General features: G+C 34.9%; 1 protein-coding gene across 1 annotated transcript; it reads left to right on the top strand.

Moving 5' to 3' along the window:
* Window positions 1-6,119: 6,119 nt before the first annotated feature.
* On the top strand, window positions 6,120-8,608 carry LOC128214998 (uncharacterized). The gene has a single exon (XM_052921732.1). The coding sequence runs from the start codon at window positions 7,445-7,447 to the stop codon at window positions 8,411-8,413; it is 969 nt and encodes a 322-aa protein (XP_052777692.1). The 5' UTR covers window positions 6,120-7,444; the 3' UTR covers window positions 8,414-8,608.
* Window positions 8,609-16,117: the final 7,509 nt, after the last annotated feature.

Here is a 16,117-nt window from a genome sequence, read left to right as displayed (position 1 = left end):
AGTTAAATGGCAACATCATTGTCTATAAATGAATAAAATGCCAATCTAACAGCTATAATGTCGACAGTAAATAATTCGTCAGGCGACACATCCGACTCGCGGAGTTCTAGTTAGCTCTACTGGTCAAAGGCCAAAAGAGCTTATTGGATGGCGCAGTGTCTGTCGTACGAGCTTCCATCTGAACACATTTACAATTGCTTGTGAGCATTTGTTTAAATTATGCCATTGAGGTCATTATTGGCCCCACCCAGGGTTCACAAGTGTGGTGTATAGTATATATAGAAAAATATTTGAAAAATCTTCTTGTCTGGGCCCCAAAAAAGATCTGATAGTATGTATGATGCATCAAATAGTGGTCCTCAACAAAGATTGTTCAAATTATGCCCCTGGGGTTAAAACTGGCTCTGCCCCAGGGGTAACAAGTTTCCTAGAGACTTATATAAGAACAACTTTCAAAATCTTGTTTTAAACCACAAGGCTCATACGTTTTACATTGATATACAAGCATCATATAATGGCCCTTTACCGAGGTTGTTGAAATTATGCCCCTGAGGCCAAAGCTGACCCCACCCTTTTTGACCTTCTTTCTTAATTTTGTTGCTACAGCAATGAAATTTGGACTATGTGTACAGTTTTGAAAGTTGTGCCTGGATGACTTTGACTGTGACCTTTTGACCTATTTTTTATTTTTAAAGCTTTTTAAAGCTACATCAATGAATTATGGACCAAGCCATGTGTGCATTTTGTAAAAAAAATACCAATGTTGTCCTCAGATGACCATGAATGTGACCTTTTGACCTACTTTTTTTTATTTTTGGAGCTAGCGCAATGACATTTTGACAATTCGTACAAATTGTACATTTTTGAAAACAAATATCATTGTTACGTGTTAAAGAAATTGCTTGTAACATTACGACCTACTTTCTTATTTTTGAAGTTACAGCAATTACATCTTAAGCATGTGTTCAGTTTTGAAAATAAATATAAATGGTGTGCTTGTGTTACATTGACTGTGTCGTTTTGACATACTTTCTAACTTTTGAAGTTACAGCAATAACATTTTGACCATGTGTACAGTTTTGAAAATATATATCAATGTTGTGCTTGTATGACATTGACTGTGACCTTTAGACCTACTTTTTTATTTTAAAGCGACAGCAATGAAATTTGGACCATGTGTATAGTTTATACAAATATAAAAATTAACATTGACAAGTTTTTTTTTTGACCTACTTTCTTATTTTTTAATGAAACATCAATAACAATCGGATCATGTGTACAGTTATGAAAACAATTGTCAATGTTGTGCTTGGATGACATTGACAGTGACCATTTCATGATTTGATATAAATTATTAGTTTTGAAGCGACAGCAATACAATTTGGGCCGTTCCTACTTTCTTAATTTTGAAGCTACATCAATGAAATTTGGACCATGTATAAAATTTTGAAAACAAATATCAAGCTTAGATATTTGGTGTGTAGCATTGTCTAAGGTCCTCTATCAAGATTGTTCAAATTTTGCCCCATGGTTCACAATTTGCCCGCCCTGAGGGTCATCTGTGTTACATAAAGATATAAAGGTATACACTCAGAATATTCTTGTCTGAAACAAAAAGCATCGAGCTGAGATATTTTGTGTGTAACATTGTCTAGTGATACAATGGGTTTCAACTTTCACTCAGGTGAATGATAAAGGGCCACCAAGACCCCCTTGTAATTGTATTTCAATCAAACAGCATGAGCGCTCTGTTTTTCAGTTTTATCAAAAGGGTCATTCCTACTGATGATCTAGCATAATTTAACTATGCATTACTGCAGTTAGAAAATGTCAGAAAATCTCGCACAGCCTAAATAGCTGATTAGCCCTTTTGATATTTTATGACATTTTTAAGGTAAGACTGCAACTGCGAAATGCTGTCCAGGTTTTTTTTTTAAAATGATGCTCAGCTGGATATCATAAAAACACACAGGATGGCATTTTAGAATGACTAGGTTAGGGTCTAGAAAATAATTCATATTGTTGAAGAATGCACTTTTGGCTTCAAGCAGTAACTGGTTATCTAGCTATGGTTTGCAAATTCCACTTATTAAGTAACATACTAACTGGTTAACGTAATAAGATGCGTGTTACCACTTACTTAATAAGTGAAATTCGCAAATCATAAGTAGATAACCAGCAGCCAATTGTATAAAAGTGGATAAGTACTAATATATTAATAAATAGGTGGTAACAGTGTTACCCGAATCTTATTACGTTATGATTTATCAACAAAAACTGCAAATATATGTACGTGTTCATATCGAATCATTTTTATTTACTTAGGTTTGTGCAATTCCAAGTAAAAAGCTTAAGTGAAAATCATTATATATTATTATGGTCAGGCTTCCGTAAGGCAGCGTTCGTCTGCTGTAGTTATGTCGTCATTTGAAGCTGCATTAATGTCGGCTGCATCTCTAACCGCTACAATGGAAGTCGTCTGCTCGATATCCGACGGGGCAGAATAAATCGCCTTCTTATGCACGACATTCGGTTTTACACTGCTATTCTCATCTCGTAAGCAATAATCGTTGTCATCAAGCATCAACGTGGTGCGGTAAACGTGCTCCAAGCGTTTCAACCGTTCCAGTTTCACCTCATACACAGACGATAAGTAGTCGGCGATCTGTACATCCAACTGTTTACGATCTCGGCGTTTATAGATATGCCCAGCGATGTATGCAATAATGCCTAAACTGTAAACGCATATGGTAGCTATTACGAACAGCATTGCACCACGTTCGTCTTTCTCCCTGGGTGTTAATGATGCCACTGCCGAAATGTTAACATTGTCGTATGACGTCATGGAATGAATAGCTGTTTGATCCACGGATCTGTTAGATGCCAATATTCCGTTTACGATAACGTCACTCATTTTAGTTCTAAAATACAATCTAGTAGTCCATGTTGTCTGTTTTAAAATATTACACCGTCGGTTCGTTTTTGTAAAAAAAGTTTCTAGACTCAAAATAGAATTTGAAATACTATCAGTTCACACAAATACACGCGTACTTTTGTATAGAATACAATTTTACAAACATCACCCGAAAGCGTTTTCAGTTGTTATTATGTATGCAGATATATTCCGTATGATGGTCACCTGCAACAGGTTTCTTTCCAACACGGTGTGGTTGATATTCATATCACTTGGTTTTGGTTACTACCTTGGCTGTAAGTGAAGCCATGAACAAGCAAGAATTTAAACAAACTGAGAATAATCGCCTATTGAGCAAATAATAACACTTGTCGAGGGTCAATCTGAGTGGTAACCGCCCGGAGACGTACTATTTTTATTGACATTGGGTGCAGCTTAAATGATAAGCAAACTAAGTGCCGAAAACTCACCCAGACCAAAATTATGCACACGGTTTCTGTAAAATGACATGATTGTCTAACGACAGACGAATTTTTTAATAACTCCGAAAAAGGAATATAGACTTTGAGACTCCAAAAGAATGTAGACTTAGCCCATGGGCTTTCACGTCTTTTTCCCTAGGATGACATGTGTTTTGAGCTTCCTATATATTTCTCTATGACACTACAGTTGGGAGGTAGTTGGGGATATGTGTACATGCATAAAACTTCTGTAGGGTGTGATGTGTTCACATGTATACCCTTTAATCTTAAAACAAGACAAACTCTGAATCCTTAACTATTAACCGGATTGTACCTGGATAGTCGCGAAATGGTCGAATAACCAACTGGCGAATGAACGAATAACAGTGATTTAAAACACTGTTTGTTACGATGGTACATATGTGCAAGTCAAAACAAATAAAACAACTGTTTGATTCCTTTATATGTGTGACTCCCCAACATAAAACAAGACAAAATCTGAATCCCCAACTACCAACTGGTTGGTAGTTGGATATGCACGAATAATTAACCAACTGGCAATGTTTGAATAACCTACTGCCAAATCCCCAAACAACAGAGAATATCTATTTGTGTACATGGAGTAAAATACATACATCGTATGGTGTATTTACATGATTACGTTTACCACATAATAAAGCTGCACTATAACAGATATACCATTTTTACAACTTTATTTTTGTCTTGGAAAGAGCATTTTTTGCGAAATAGATATACAAAAAAAATCAGATCGTCGATTTTCATATTTACGTTCGAAAATTAATGTTTTATGGTTTAAACCGTTACTGACGGTTTAAGGAAGATGCATAAAACATCAATTTTTGAACTTAAATATTAAAATCTGCGATCTTTTTTTGTCAGCAGTCTTATATAGCTGATTTCCATGGATTTTCGCAAAAATTGGCTCGTTCCAAGACAAAAAAACTAAAAATAAAATGTCAAAACGTTCAATCTGTGAGAGTGCAGCTTTAATAGACAAACTGAATCCCAGCTGGTTGGTAGTTGGATATTCACGACTAACCAACTTGAAATGTTCGGATAACCAAATGGCGAATGTAGAAGAAACACTGGTAGCTGCGCAAATAACCAACTGGAAATGGTCAAAAAGCTAAATATCAACAGCATCATTTAACTACTATGTTGTTGATAATTCGAAACCCTTACTGGAAATTAGCAGGAAGTTGAATATTCGAATAACTAACTAGTAGGTAGTTGAATATTCGAATAACTAACTAGTAGGTAGTTGAATATTCGAAGCCCCTACTACCAACTACCTCCCAACTTTACCGTCATCATATCTCTTCCGTTTGCGAATTCAAGCCTGAGAAAACTCCATTTATCAACACTTCCCTGACATGATATTTCTCTCCAGAAGTTTTTATATCATAAGGTGCCTTACGCGTGGGATCTAAAAATGATAATTAGTCATATTTTAAGTATGCAGTCATGACATAATATTGCTGAAACTATGGTGGCATATTAATGCCGTCATGGGCGTAGCTAACCCTCTATTCATGTGGATTCATAATTGTGCTAGGGGGTCCGGGAGCATGCCCCCTCGAATATTTTTGAAAACCATGGGGCAATCTGGGCGTTTTGAGGTGCTTTCTTTAATATTTGAAAAAGGACGGTTTTAGGATCATGTAGTCAAGTACGCATACTGCAACTTGGCTGATTGTTTTGATTTTTTGTCAGACTCTGTGGATTCAGCCGCGTACTCGTGTAAAAGCAGCTACGCGTCCATCCGTAAGATATTCTGGTCAAATTCGCGAATCAATTCGTGTTTACTACTTATTTTCGCGATATATTTCTAGCTATATACTTTATATGCGCGATTTATTTTCGGTAAGATAAATAACATCGGACTTTAAACTATAAGCGATCCTGGCAGTTCTCAGCGAAGGTCCGAGCTTCTGCGGTCCAGGCATCTCTCAATAAGCGATCCCAGCACTTCTCAGCGAAGGTCCAGGCTTCAGCGGTCCAGGCGTTTCTCAATAAGCGATCCCAGCAGTTCTTATCGAAGGTCCGGGCTTCAGCGGTCCCGGCTTTTCTCAATAAGCCATCCCGGCAGCCCTCATCAAAGGTCCGGGTTTCAGCGGTCCAGGTGTTTCTCAATAAGCAATGCAGTGATCAGAAACAATCCCGGCCACAGGTCCAGGCGTTTTCTCGATAAGCGATCCCGGAAGTTATCAGTAAGGAGTCTCTGCTCATTCTCGGGATATTTAAATTAATGCAGACACGTGTCACAAATCTGATGCCGAACATAAATACAATATTACTTTTAATATTCCCACGTAGAAACTGCATTTCACAGTCTATCAAAATACACTTTGTATAAGACGTCCAGGGTCGTTGTCTTCACAAATATGCATTATTTACACAATTTCAAGAATGGATACATGGTTAAATGCTAAATCAATACAAAATAAATATCAAATCAAATACAGAATGCATGCCTAAAAATATACTGAATAATATAAAAGAAAACTGCAAAAATAATGTATTTAATGAAATAATTTCTATGGTAATGATATGTTTATTTTTAGCATTTATCATTTTAAATCCTTTGTACATCAATTAAAACATAACAAATCCAGAAATAAATCCAATACCGAAAGTTGGCCGTCCCGGCAGATATTTCTACCCAATTACATCCCCTTGTTATAACTTTGCCGTTTGTCGTTGAAAACGTTTCTCAAAGAGGTAGTATTTAAAAAAAAAATTTAATTATTTGTTTACAATCTACCTGCTTAGTATCTATATTGTATAAAGTAGGACATGTGATAAACGATATATAATCGCGAATGAATAATGTATAAACATTGCAAGTCTCAATATGTGACGTAAAGTTGTCTTTTCAGTTTCGACATACATGAACATACGAAGATATTGCGCACTACACAGTTCAGTCTAAACCTTGTCCTTTCGTTTCTTTGGACAATCTTTGCATATGCGTCATTGGCTATACATGTACTATAAAGGACACTGACACCATACAGAGCATTAATTACTACAATGAGTGTAAAAGCACCTGCTGGATAACAGCGTTCTATATATGAACGTATACAAAACTATTTTGATTGAGCCTTCAGTGGACGGGTTGCAACAAAAATAACATACGAATCATGGACTTGTTGAACACTGTGATCCTTGGAGAAGAGTATTTATATGCAAATTTGAGCTGTGTGTTCCTTGGGTAACACACAATGGCCAATAATGATAAACCGCAATTCAGAAAGCTATAACTGAACATGATAATAGAATGACATCTGTTTGTGGATTGTTGATTAATTCGTCCCTGAAACAAGAGCAGAAATACAACAAAATTCAACAACCATGTTTTGCTGTAACTGTGACATAAATCGACAATACTATCCTGATAGCCTCATATTGTCCTGATAAAACAGCTCATCTGACTCAGTATCGTACACAGATACATAATAGATACATAGATAACGTATACATATAATGTGTAACAATTGATCAATTTTAAACCGATATGCTCCACACTTGGATAGGTTCGCACAAAACATATATGTCAAGAAGCCAAGAGGATCTTTGTGGCAAGTTTGTGCACCATTGTGGATTAATACGTAGTTTAAGTTATTGTTTGCTGAGGAAGGACGCTCCCGGCCGGTATCTCATATAAACTGTAAAAATATATGGATATCAACGTCGAAAACGAAAGCAGATCCTAAATGTAAACCCCTGTCCATTACTTTTAGAAGTCAAGTATGTCAGTTTCTTTATTGAAAGTGTAAATTCAACATTCATCTTCTTCAACAACATATTCACATTGTTCACGGGCTTATAGTATTCTTATCAACAACGAAATCATATTGGACCTTCCATTGAAAACATCTGAAACTAACTGCAAGTAAGCAATTACCCTGCAGCAATCCACAAATTATACATATATTCTACTTACAATCTGACATTTGATAACATTGTTTCATCTGAGAAATGCATCCACAATTCTACAAATGAAAAGGCTGAAACCGATTCCATAGATTCTTTAGCTGTCAATAATATGGAGGCGTTCACACAAGACGTCGACGTCGCAGAAGACAACTCATCGCCATTGCTCACAATAATACAGTATGCAAGTTTATACATTGCAAGTGGAATGACAACGTCCGTTTACATCATAGAAGGCTTCTTCCACACCATAAGTACAGCGATGGCGAGTATAGTTTACTTTGTAACAGCAACACTGGATGTTGTATTAAGATCCCCCGTGACTGTGATAACAACTTTGCTCAGCCTTATACAGAACATTTTGAATGGCACTTTATACATTCTACTTGATGTGATACTCTTTTGCATGAAAGAATGCCTTGTTTTCGCCATCAGAGCAATTATGTTCATCCTGAGCACTTGTTTTGTTTCCATCCTTACTGTAATCTCAGTGGCTATATCTTTACTGTCTACAACATTAGTAGGCTATATAAGTATCATCGACCTTGTCGTCTTCAATATCGTCTTTCCTGTATGCGATGTACTGTTCTGGATATTAGCAGGATTACCTATCGTAGTAGGCTCGTTTTACCTGCTTGGAAAATTGGCACATGAAAGAGTTTGGGGACAAGAAGGAATAAAATACCTATTTGCGTTGCCTGTTTTATACGCTTCTGTGTATATTTGGAGAAAAGTATGTGGCGTTATTCTATCATATATTGTTCACCCAATATGTTACATTTGTATATTGGTATATTGTATGCTTGTAATTGTGAAATTATGCCAAATAATAGTTCACGAAGTACGCGAGTTCAAGTTTAAAGAAGCACTTAAAAGGAACCCTACAAAGAACGACGCCTTATGCAAAGAGTGCGTTATATGCTTTGAAGAAAACGTGTTCGTAACGATAGTTCCATGTATGCACAGCAATATATGCCAGTCGTGCATTTCTCGTGTAAAAATGGACTCTAACCTATGTCCATTATGCAGAGAAATAATTCAGGACGTCCAGATACCACTGACAAAGAAATCAAGTTATTGACACTCAAACCATTGTCTACGGATGCCGTCGCTACTTAGGAACAGAAAGGATGTGTTTTTGTATTTCAACAAATTCTACTATATTGCCTCAACCTAGACAGTTTAAAACAATTGAGAAAATTGGCAAATTTATTTTCATGAATGTTTATTGTTACAATTTTGCTGAATAATGTATTAAAAATCTTATATTTTATTTTATCATCACTTGAACGTTAGACTTTCCTTCCAGAAGAAAATAGGTCTTTTTCATCAAATGTTCTTCAAACGTTACTGAATTAATGCGCACGGTGTAAAATTAAGTTTTCCTCATATAATTTCGATAGATAATGAACTATTCCATTCAAATCATTGAAACGAATTACCATTGCAACAAAAATAGATAGAAACACATCAATTGCTTGAAGGTTACTAAATAAGCTATTTTTGTCAAATTAAATTGTTTACAAATATTCTTTTACGAATAGAAATTGAGCAATGTTATATAACGCCTGTGTAATACAAATCAACACGTGCTGGTTGTTTTAAACCGAAAACAATGTTTAGCGTGTGATAAAATAATCACTTCCTCGTGATTGAAATGATTCACCCACGCCCGTGTATACTTTCAATACTCGGATTATGGGTGCAGTTTCAATTACTTGTTGACAAACAAACTGCGAATTGACTTGAAGAAGTCATTCACTTAATTCTTAGTTTTCAGAACTATTATTTTTGACATGTTCATACTTTGCGCCCTACAATTCTTTGCGAAGTGTCACTTTGATCAAATACATAATTGACTCAAGTTAATCTTGTGAATCAGTATTCCACTGAGCATTTGCATCAAAAGTGATACATAGTTTACAAGTGATACATAGTTTACAAGTTTACAAGTTTATTTATCTTTTCCCAGAAGGTCATAGACCCATGTGGTACAATTTGCAAAATATATAATATGGCAAACGTCCATCAATATTAAGTTGACATGATCTTATACATGCATTACAGTAGCACATTTTACATAGAAAATGAAGACTTATATTCACCTATTACATGATGTACATGTTTATAATAATTCACATTTTCGTCGTATGTGTCAAAAGTATATATGCAACATAAGACTTAAAAGAATAAAAAAGTGTGACAAAAATCCAGTTGTACTGACATTACATATTAGATTAGACCTATCACTAGTGCTGTAGATAATTTGACAAATTAAAACCTTTCTCATTTGAATATTGAATTTAAATCACATTGATAACGAAAGTGTGAATTTTACATACATTTTTACATACTGCATACACCATTTTCGACAATAGTAATATTTAAAGAAATTATTTGACAAATTTGATTTGATTGTGCACGGGAGATAATTGCTATGGTCTTATCACTCTACCTGTATATCGAGTTATGTAACATCCGCCGCACTATACCTTTAACAATATATTGACATAGTTACAATATAATTTCTTAACATAATTAACTGCAGTTATCTAATAAAATGGAAAAAAATTGTATATAAATGTGTATTGTCCGAACAATTTTGGATACTGATAGCGAACATTACGTATTGTGCGATTTTTTGGGAGATAATCAATATGGTCATATCGCCTGACCTATATATCGTGTTGTTGAACGTTTAATGTACAGTATAGAAATAGACACCGCTATACCAATATGATGGAATATAATATATTTCTTAAATTGATTAACTGTGATATCCTAATGAAATAGATTAAACTGCTATATTTATGTGCATTATCCAAACAAATGTATATAGCGTTACTGAACTACTTTATATGAAGAATAGATTGAAAACTTAAGGGACATAATCTTGTCAAAAAGCGAAATACAAGATTAGCCACCCGGTAAATCTAAAGATGTATGTTTACTTATGTATTTCCTCTATCCCAGATCTTGCCATTAATGACAAGATATGAGGAGGAACAATTAGATAACAGCAGTTTCGCTTGTAAAATAAACATCTAGATATACATATATTTGAGCTGTAAAAATTATATTATATAGGATATATCACACATTTACATGGCTGAAATTGAAGAAATATCACATATTCATATGACTAACATATGTTGATCAACATGTCAATTGTAACAATGATATAATAAGAGAAAACATACACTGTAGTACTAGAAGTCTAGCTTTAACAAAAGTATAGACACACATGAAAATCAATAACATACTAATCAGCTCCATATAAAATATCTGAGCGCATCACGAATGCTTTTGAAATATATATACTCAGTTTTCTAATTAACAATTGATTTTCAGTATTCATTAATTCTATAAATTTACACATATTTGGAGATCTCCAGTAACAAATTGGGATATATTGTGTTCTTAATTGAGAGTACATTCTACATTGTAATACAAAATGGAATTCATCTTCTAACACATTGCAGAATGTGCATTTGCGTTCAAAGTTTCCAAAATCATCAGCTCCAAAGAGACATTTAGATAGAACTCCCGCGAAAGCATTGTGTATAAAATCGCCATTCAAATCGCCTTTATACAAAGATTCGCCTCTTTGCAAAAAGTTAAAGTCATCTCGAAGATTATTTGGTCTAAATGAGACAAAAACGCTTTCTTGTGCATATGGCAATGAGTTTGCGACGACTCACAGCAAAAGTACTGTCCAGAATTCAGACAGAAAACATTTACTGGTATTTGGCAATGCCGAAATAATTGAAAATAGTGCTGATGATTATAAAGTAATAAGCAATAGCACGTTATCAATAGAAGAAACTGATCGTCACTGAACAACATCACTGCACTCCTTCGCCGGACGTACTTCCTCAGTTTCGACTTTGTTTTTCCCATGATCTGAAAAAGACATTTGTGTTATATTTACAATTGTGAAAAGTAAAATACCACTTATACATTATCGGAAACTTTAGTTTCAACTTTTTTTAATCGCTTAATTGCTCTGTGCCAAGTCTGTTTCACCGTTTTACTGACTTCTATATAATCGTAAAATGAAGGAAATGACCATCCAAAAACTCCATTTTAACCACTTCAAAGGTTAATCAACATTCGTCGTAATGTGATAAATAGTCAATATTTACATTTATGGATTTTGCTTGCTATCATGCCCTACTGCATGTATACAAATATATATTTATACTTTTAAGTATTATAATTGTTTATGGTTATCATAACTATGGGCGGAGAATCGGGTTATACAATTTTTAAATAACCTTTACTTCGATGCAAAATAACGAATGCCCGGACTGTTCAATAGAATTCTTATTTATACTAAAACAATATTAGAATAGACATTAGAATTGATATACAACCTGTATAGTACTATGCTGCAGAAGAAGTATTCATTTTCAGCTGTTCAACGACTAGTTTATCAGCCTGTAAAACAAATTCAAAATACGTTTAAGATTACGTATTGCTTGGTTTGAACAATATTTCTTAAGTGCTTGGTTCTAAAAATGATTGTAACATTATTTCGGAAACATACGTACGTTGCTGTGGAAACAAAACTTAGGGCATACCGATAGGTGTTCATGCAATGTTTTTAAATAGCTCTGTAAACGAAATTGCGTATATTAAGGACAACATTTAAAATAAATGACAGTTCATGCTTGGTTCTAAGATTTCCGATGCACATTCCGCCTCGATTGAAAACTTGTGACACGCATTCCAAATAAACTACAGAACTGTCTAACAAAATTAAGGTACCAAATAACGGGGAAAATTGGGCGCTGGAACATGGTCGATGTTACGAAATTTAATTGTTTAATTATTGAGAGAAACTTAACAAAATACATTCCATCTCACTGGGCGCTGCCATTTTTTAATGATTGGTATCAAAACAATGTATCACGTGATTACCGCCTCTGCTGATCTTGTTAAGGAATGCTTATAATCGGATTTATTAAAATGATAAATTAACTATCTATAAAGCGTTTTTTGGTTTTGAAAATGTGTTTGTGAACTACATATTACTTCATTTACCTGAGGATATAGTTATTTTGTCTGTACAATGCATACAAGTGAAATAACAGCGAGACATAAAAATGTCACGAATTCTGGTAGGGTTTGGATACGGCGTTCTCTTCAGCTAACATGTCCAAAAAGGTAACATATAACGTGTTCGCTGAAGTTCTTTAGCTAGATATACCTCAACATAAGTAAGCCTAAGTTTACCACCTTATATTTTGTTTTTATTTGCAGCATAATCCGGGATTGTAATGCACTTGTCAATTGTAACCACTACCCCGCCCACCCCTGGACTTGTTCCAGGGGTATACCGGGGACAGTAGAGGCAATGGGCTGTGTTTTTACCTATCAGGTGGCCCCGAGTGCCTAGTGAATGTGGTTTCGTCTTCATAATTATTGAAAATAGTCGGGAATGGGCCTCACATAGGTATTCGGAGTTACGGGGCCATTTGGCAGGGATTTTACCAGCAGTGTGTCCCTGCAGGTCGGGTATTTTACCCGGGTTTTGAGAGACCCGAAGTCAAAGTCCCCGCTATTCCGGACTTAGGGGGGGGGGGGGGGGGTGGGGGGGGGTCATTGACAATTGGCTGGTGCATAAAAAAATCTAAATAACCAAAAAAAGTACTCTAAAAAATACCCTTGTTCTTTTTGTTTTAATAAGCACATGTCATTGCATTTCCTGTGATAATAAAAACAAAATTTAGTCTATGTTATATGGAGTCTGATGTTTGATGATGCCTGCGTAAGTGATCATTTTTTACAAATCCCAGATCAATCCTAAGTTATGTCTAAATACAGTTGCATATGATGTTAAACTGATTCAGGTAGATTTATATAAGTCGTTTCAATTTTTTTTTACTAAAAGCAGGGTTATTTATTATTATGAATGATCGTCATATTAAAGTACGTTTTAATTATATAAGAAATTAGATTTATCCATATAATGTTTGTACTAAACACGGATGAATAAATAGTATGTATTCCGACATTTTCCCAATGTCCATTACTGTAGAGGTTCAGTTATAAGGAATAATATATTTTTCGCTCTTCGCTCGCATCGGTTTTTATGAAAACTGACAAAAAAAATAATTTTTTTCGCTCGCTCGCTCCAATTTGTTTTGGCAAAAATCCGAGGAACTAAACAATAATTTGGTGTGGCCTAAGTATAACTTAAAGGGTAATTATATACATTGAAATAGCAAAATTGTAAGTAACAAAATATTAAAGGGAATAACAGCTTTGTACATCGATGTGTAGTTTGTAAAAAAAAACCTTAAAATTAATCTAGCATGATAGGAAAAATCCTTTGAAAGTATTGCTTAGAGGAGGTATGATATGTATCATATTTTTTATATTACACCTATCACTGTAAAAGAATGTTAATTGAAAAAGTAAAGTCGTAACACCTAAACAAAATACTTGCCGAAAGAAAAACACAAGTAGTTGTATGTGTTCGACAGATGTTATATAGATTTAAACAATCATAATTAGATATTAGCCCATGTAATTTAATTTAATAAGTTGTTATTTTAGTCTAAGAAGTCTGCTGAAATCTTTTCTGGTATTTGAATGCCATATCTTGTCCAGTGGGTGTAAGTCATCCCACTGAAAACAAAACTCCTTTTCCGTTAAAGCAAAGGATAAAAGATATTCAGTGAAACATCTTATAGTTCTCAATTTTTTCTATTTTTTTAAAGCGAAATGGTATTATTTACACATTGAACATTTACAAGAGGGACCTGTCCAGGTGCGGATCAACCTTCTAAATTCGAGGTAGTTTTGGGAGACCCTTATTTCCTTTGGGAGGCTGTTCCATATCTGACTGGCCTCAAAGCGGAAAGAGTTTTTCCCATATTTAGTAGTTCCTTCTTACTGATGGAACGTCTACACAGTTTTCATATCTCAGATTAAAATTACATGTCTTAAAAGTTACAAGGTTTTGAACATATTCTGGTGAGATACCATACAGACATTTGTGAGTTTCAATAGTAATCTTACCCTGCTCAAATGTAATGTTGGCAATTGAACTCTTTAAAGAAGATTTTCGTAAGTTGAGGTGTAATCATTAAAAACAATTTTGAAAGCTCTGTATTGAATCTTTTCCATTTTTTTCTGTGTTGGTGTTGTTAATAAGACTTACCAACCTCCAGTAAATTTACATTTTACTGACCGTTCCAAGGCGGTACCTAACAATTATTGATAAACATACCTATTTTTCTATATATATATATGTGTGTATGCACTTTGCTGTTTGTGGAGTGTTGTGCTGTTCTTCTATGTTTCTTGTTTTTGATTTTGTGTTCTATGTCTTTGGCGTTTGTCCAGTGCCACTAAACCGGGTTTATGTTTAAACTTCTTGCTACTGAGCTTGTTTCTGTAGCTTTTTGCAATAATAAATATTGCTACAAAAATGCCAAACGACAGGACAGTAGTTGAAATTGGATCTGATAAAAGATTTAAAGATAATAAGCTTAGTATTGGTTGTCAAAAATGTGCTTCGTCTTTGAAGAATATTCAATTGCTTAGCAGCTTTTTTGCACATTTTAGAAATCTGGGCATCAAAATTGAATAAACTATCTACCTCAACACCTAAAGGTTTCACTTGCTCTTCACAAACAATGGTGTGATTAAGTATATTGAATTGTTTTATTTCTTTAACAGTCCTTGAGCCAACTGAAATTGCCTGAATTTGTCAGGGTTAGCCTGCATTTGATTGGAAGTAAATCAGTTTGTCTTTATATAGTCTTCAAAAAAGACAATAGCCTGTAATTAATTGCCTGCTGATGTGTGTATCTTACATACATGTTTCCTTCGAGTTTTGTCGTCTGGAGTTGCCGACATTTGATAAAGACTTTAATCTTCCTCAGAGTTGTATGCTAAATTGTTTTGTGCCGGTGTGAGGAAGTATTTTGACCCCCATAGAATCAGGACCTCGGTCATGTTTCTTTAGAAAAACTTACATATTATAGTTTCCAGGGATCTCTTTTTCTAAAGAATAAAGACGTGGCGGAGGGCGGTTGAGATTAAATGGGGGTCAAATTAAAGAAAATGATGCAGTCAAAGTCGAGGCAAGAGTCTTTACATTTAGAAAAAGTACCGGTTCAGTTCGGTGGGGACATTATCTTATAGACACGAGTCATTATTGTATAGTAGGGGGAGGGGGTCAATATATACAGAAAATGGGTCACATTTTGTAAAGAAAAATGACCGGGGTCATGATTTTATTTTGGTAAAATACTTCCTTACACGGGCGTTAGTTCTGCTTCAATCTAGCTTATTTGTAAACACACTTTTAGTAAGTCATATCGTCCATTACAAGGGGGGGTCAACGTAACTTTTTGCGGATTTTTAAGTGAGGGATATGTTCATGCAGTGCGGAACAATATGGCGTAATCTAGGGGTATTTTAAACCAGGTTTTCAACGAAAACCAGGTCATTAGAATGGAGATGTCTTTGGGTGGGCGGGCGCACGAGCGAGTGGGCCTGCGTCAAACATTTGTGTTCGCGCATTTACTTAAACTAGCATTGATGGATAGTAATGGAAGTTGGTGTGTAGGTAGCTTGTGGGAAGAGATAGCTTGGGATTGCTTTTGAGGAGGTGTGGGTCAAGGTCGATTAAATTTAAAATAAGAATATGGTAAGAGATAGCTTGGGATTTTGAGGGGGGGAGTGTCAAGGTTATGGTTATTGTTACTAAAAAATGGTTACCTGCGAACAATTTAAGGAAAAATAATGGATATTGATGAAAGTTGAT

The sequence above is a fragment of the Mya arenaria genome, chromosome 13, assembly GCF_026914265.1.
Source record: "Mya arenaria isolate MELC-2E11 chromosome 13, ASM2691426v1".
Taxonomy (NCBI): domain Eukaryota; kingdom Metazoa; phylum Mollusca; class Bivalvia; order Myida; family Myidae; genus Mya; species Mya arenaria.
The sequence above is the reverse complement of the archived record's forward strand: the minus strand, read 5'-3'. Positions and strand labels throughout refer to the sequence as shown.